Source organism: Montipora foliosa, chromosome 6 (genome assembly GCF_036669935.1).
Source record: "Montipora foliosa isolate CH-2021 chromosome 6, ASM3666993v2, whole genome shotgun sequence".
Classification (NCBI taxonomy): Eukaryota; Metazoa; Cnidaria; class Anthozoa; order Scleractinia; family Acroporidae; genus Montipora; species Montipora foliosa.
Window position 1 is genome coordinate 63696205 of NC_090874.1, and position 5000 is coordinate 63701204.

General features: G+C 37.8%; 2 protein-coding genes across 3 annotated transcripts in view; one reads left to right on the forward strand and one right to left on the reverse strand.

Moving 5' to 3' along the window:
• LOC138008121 (inactive tyrosine-protein kinase PEAK1-like) overlaps nt 1-5000 on the reverse strand; it is a 301176-nt gene that overhangs the window by 94458 nt on the left and 201718 nt on the right. The window lies entirely within an intron of this gene.
• LOC138008113 (neogenin-like) overlaps nt 3194-5000 on the forward strand; it is a 34732-nt gene continuing 32925 nt past the window's right edge. For both annotated transcript variants that reach the window (XM_068855317.1, XM_068855318.1), the window contains exon 1: nt 3194-3403. In XM_068855317.1, coding sequence (XP_068711418.1) covers nt 3343-3403 — 61 coding nt within the window. In that variant the 5' untranslated portion in view covers nt 3194-3342. The remainder of the gene's footprint in view (nt 3404-5000) is intronic.

The window sequence follows — 5000 nt, forward strand, 5'->3', positions numbered from 1 at the left end:
GTCAATAAGCCTCATTAAATCATTTATCAAATTCCAGCAAAGTCTTGTCAAAGCGCAGAGCGGGTCAATAAAGTGCAATGAATTGGCTTATCATAGACGTTCAAGTGAAAGGTGTGTACTGCCTAGTATTTCAAATTTGTTGCCGGTATATATATATATATCATGATATATAAATAAATACACCTAGATCCATATATAGATCCATATCTTCATCCAGTTAGCTCGCTTATCGAATACAGAGCCAATTTGAGATTGCATGATGTTTTCAGTTCCTTTTCAGATGCATGGTTTAAAAAAACTGTGATGACTGGCGTTTATAGTTAATTAACCGTTGTCGGAAGCTATGATTAGATATATTGCAAAACTGGGTTCAATATTACATCCTTGCGTAAACGGCTGCTTTTGCCTTAGTTTGAATTCCAGTTCACCCGTACAAAACAACTGGCGTTGAATCGGAAAAAATAACCGGTAATCCGAGGTATAATACAATATACGCTAATAGTTTTTGTGATTTTTCAAGTTCTCGTCAATTTTTCTTGAGTGTTTTTTCTTTACGTACGCCCCCGCTTTTTGTGGAGCTTCAAATATCAATTTGTCTGGGGGACACACTTGAACTGCATGAAGATCGATGAACTCATAGGGAATTTTCCCGATCTTTTTAAAGCCTCACCCATATCCGGAATTCTTGAACGTTTTCGTAGAGTTATAAGAATACGAACTGTTATACTCAGTTTCCTACTAGATGCAGTCTGGAGACGTTCAGGTGAGTTCGTGAAGTTTTTGGCAGAAAAACACTTAAATATGCTATGTTCCCGGTGAAGAGTATTCCCTATTATTGAAAAACTTTGCTTGCATGAAGAATCAAATAGTTTGTAAGGCAAATATGGAGAAATAATTAACCGCACTACAGAAACCTAATCCTGCAGTGCTGACAAAGATAGAATTACGTTTAGATGTAAAATGAAGGCAAACGGGGAAGTGAGGTCTTTGTGCCAGTGTAAGAAGACCTTGCACTTGTAGCAACGGTAAAAAAAATATTGGGGACTGCATGAGAAATACACATTCCAGTTTTAGTTATTTTCTGAAAATTAAGACTTCGTCAAAAATGAAAATGGTATAAGGTTTTCCCCCCCCCCCCCCCCCCTTCCCCCGGGTAATTCAGAGCAGGATTCTTCCGCCGCAGGAGAAAGCAGTGCGCAAGAAAACATCACTTCAAAATATAACTTATAATCCTAAGTAGTTTGTAATTATTCCATCTCATCCGTGGCGTACATTAGGGGTTCGGTTTTCTTTAGCTGGGTTGTTACCAACGGCTATAAGACAAGAAAATAAAACCCAGTTCAATGTCGTAGGCTTCCGTCGTGAAAATCAGGCCTAAATTTGCTTATTTCGAATTGTTATTTTGCAGAGTATAGGGCTAAGAAAATGTGTTATAATGCGTTTCGCAAGTCCAGCACGATTTTTTTCTCTTTTTTTTTCAAAAAAAAAAAAAACGACTCTGAGTTATTGTTTTGTGGCTTCGCCGTCACTGTAGATACGGCATCGTAATATAAATCTTCTTCCAGGGGGGCCTAGAAAGTGACAATAAATTGTAAGCAGGGTTTTCTTTTAAGGCTATAGATAAAATTGTCTAATAAGCTTTGTTTGTGTTTGTTTTACGATACAGTTGAACTATTCGGCACAAAACTTATCATCAGTAAGGCTAGGACTGCGTTGTAAGGCGTCGACGTGTGGGAGTGATCATCATCTTCCACTTTTTAGAATTACATCGAGGAACGGTTCGTGATTGTTCTTCATTTATACCTTTGATTTCGAAAGTTGTTCTCTATCTCTTCTCAAATAAAACCCATTTAGGAAAAAAAAAGAATTATGGAAGTAACAATGCCTGGGTAGCAACTGTGGAATTTTAAAATCACTCAGGCAAATTTTTCGCCTCATCGTGTTATCTTTACTGTAAATTGACTGAATTTGGACGCGCTAGGTTTCAAAGTTTGTGTGCATTTTCATTTAATTGCCCACAGAGTTTTATTATGAATGTATACATAGCTTTATATGGGGGAGTGGGGGGGGGGGGGGGGGGGGCTGGCCGATTCAGCAGTCAGGGTGGCTGTTATCTCATTATACATATAGCTATGAACCTGAGAAAATTTCAAAGAGATCGAAAAAAGATCGAAAAATGGCAGGGAACAACACGTTACGTGATTGAGAGAGTCATACAGGTGGCTCACTAGGCCCAGTAAGTGCATTTTCACTGCTATTAAAATATAATTATGCGAAATACTTCCCTTGATTTTCAGCCAAGGAGTAAAGTTATGTGATCAAACAATTGAACTGAAAATTAAAAAAAAAAAATTCTATTCAATTAAATAATTACTAGTTTTATCGAGGAGAACTTAGCACGATTATTTCAAATATTTTCTTACATATTTTCGTAATCCAGACCTTTCCGTCCTTTTTCTTACTTGAAAAAAAAAAACTTGAACGCTTGTGCAGCGCAGGGAGTCAAGTTGACAATGTTTTTCTCGAGTCTTCAGAAAAAGCATCTCAAGTTCTTCATAAAATTGTTTGCTTTAGAGTTCATGTTTTGACGCTTTATTAGTGCAAGATAATTCCAATACAAATAAACGCTGGGACCTACTCGACGCCAACTTATCACCACCATAAAGAATACAGGGATAATTCTTCATTTTTCTTCCTCTGTATAAAACGTTCACTAATTTTTGTGTTTTGAAACGGCAAGCTGGCTTTAACTTTACGAACTCGTACAGAAACAATGCGACGCATTCACGTAAAGAGCAGATTTGCATGTACTTTCAAGCAGAAGTAATTTTCCTTTGTGTTTTAAATACAATGACTTAATTGTTATCTTAAAGTTTTAGCGGTGTCCGAGGCTGGACCATTGCAAATTCTCAGCTTTGACTGCGATGGGCTTCCCCGCGCGAGATTAGCGGCAGATTTAGTTCGATTCCCTGCAATGAGTGCATAAAGGCAGTCGTGTTAAAGAAAAATACAGAACTTTGAAGAAAAACTTAGTGGAATGAAAACAGATACGCAAAGATACAGTTCAGCTGGAAGTTGTGGAAGCTTCTTTCGACAACAGCTGAGATTTTTTGGAGGTCACAAAAGGGGCGGTAAATGCAGCGCTGTGATTGGTGGAGAGAGTGATGCCGCATGACGTCCCTAGAAGCCTTTCACACAGTATCTGTCCTCAGGCGATTCATTAATTACTGAGTTTGAACGATGCGGTGAACTTGGCGTTCGAGGTGAAAAATATAAACATTGTGAAAGCATCGTTATTTTGTTTTCTAACTCTTTTTTAGCGTCCGCGTGAACGCAAGGACAATGGGATTTCTCGGCTGCAAAGCTTGCTTGGTCGCATTTGTACAGTTAGCCGCCATTTCAGGTAGGAACGAGTATTCATTCAGTGTCCATGGTTGTTTTCTTACCGTTTGGCATGAGTACAAGCACGTTATGAATGTGTTATTTTTGTCCGACATCAAACGATGATCTTGCTTGTATGTGACTTATTTATTTGTGAGGAGCTTGTGATATTAGTCGCACAGTTTAATTCGTTCCGGTTCGTCTTCAGCTTGGTCGTGTACGTACGTATCTTATTCTAAAACGTGTGCAGTCACTGAGCCGTTGTGTTTACTTTTTGCGTGCGTTCGACATCACGAGCTTCTTGGCATTGAATGACTTCCTAACGAGCATTTTATACGTCTACAGACCGCATACGTAACTCAGAAATCTCTGTTTGATATTTCACAGTGAGATTTGCGAGAAAAAACGTGTAATAATACTTTTGCTTAGTAGTATGCTGTCATTCACTTAAGTCGCGTACGATGATCGTGAAAGAATTGCATTTCATTTTCTGTATCGAAATAATGGCAATTCTTCCGCTGATGTGAAAGAAACTGTTAACTTCTGATCTCTCCGTTTCCCTTTGAAGCGACAGACGTTGAGAGTTTCACTAATTTATCATTGGGTTTTTTTTGGCTCAGTAACGCGGTGTTAAGGTTTGCATCTGTCCGGCACGGTTTTTGCCTCTTCCGACCACTGTTTTGCCGTGACATAAGAGGGGAGTTTGGATTTCGCCTAAAATGATAACTTCAAACGGTTGACGCGATCTAACAATGGTGATTTTCCTTCTGGGCAGGCTTCAATATTAAAATCAATTTAGTCTCCCGTTTCTCCCGGTAAAATATTCCCTGATTTATGACTTTATTGTTCAAAATTAATTACACTTTTTTTAGTTACAAGGGTGTGAGAGGAGCGGCATAGAAATCTTTTATATTGTTAATCACTGATGTTCTTCGTTTAAGCAAGGGCGAACCCTAATCCTTCCAAGATTAACAACTAAGAATTATCGCATTTGTAAAGTAATATATCGTGATAATATCTTTGCCTGAGATATTGTATGGGAAATAGCGATTACCATATTTTTTAACAGACTAGTAATAAAAATTGAAACACCGTGTTTGTTGAGATCTTTTTAAAACACCGGAAATTATTTTTCTTGCTTGTCCCGACGGCTTCTCTTGATGACTTCGGTTTGAAAATGGTGTTTAATTTAAGGGACAGCTGTATGAAGCCTTAATATTGTGTCCATCAAAATAGTAATTTTTCTGTGGTGATAATGTGACCAGTTTCTTTTGTTGTGTACAAATTTAAACATTTCATTTATAAATTTTGCAGTTTATATGAATCCATTCTGTGTTTCAGCCACTCCACATAATGACATACAGAAGTGTGCATTATGACATTATATGAATACATGCACAACTAATTTGCTTCCTCCATCATAACCATACATTTTGGTTTGCCATGTTGGTTTAATTTTGGCCTACTTGTACTTTAGCCTTTGATATCATGTGAATTCTTGCTTATGCCTAATCCTTTTTCATTACATATGTCCTATGGACATGTATTATCAGAGATTTTATTGCCCAGCCTACAACCTGTATGTAATAAATACAGCTAATCTGACCCAAACGCGGCTC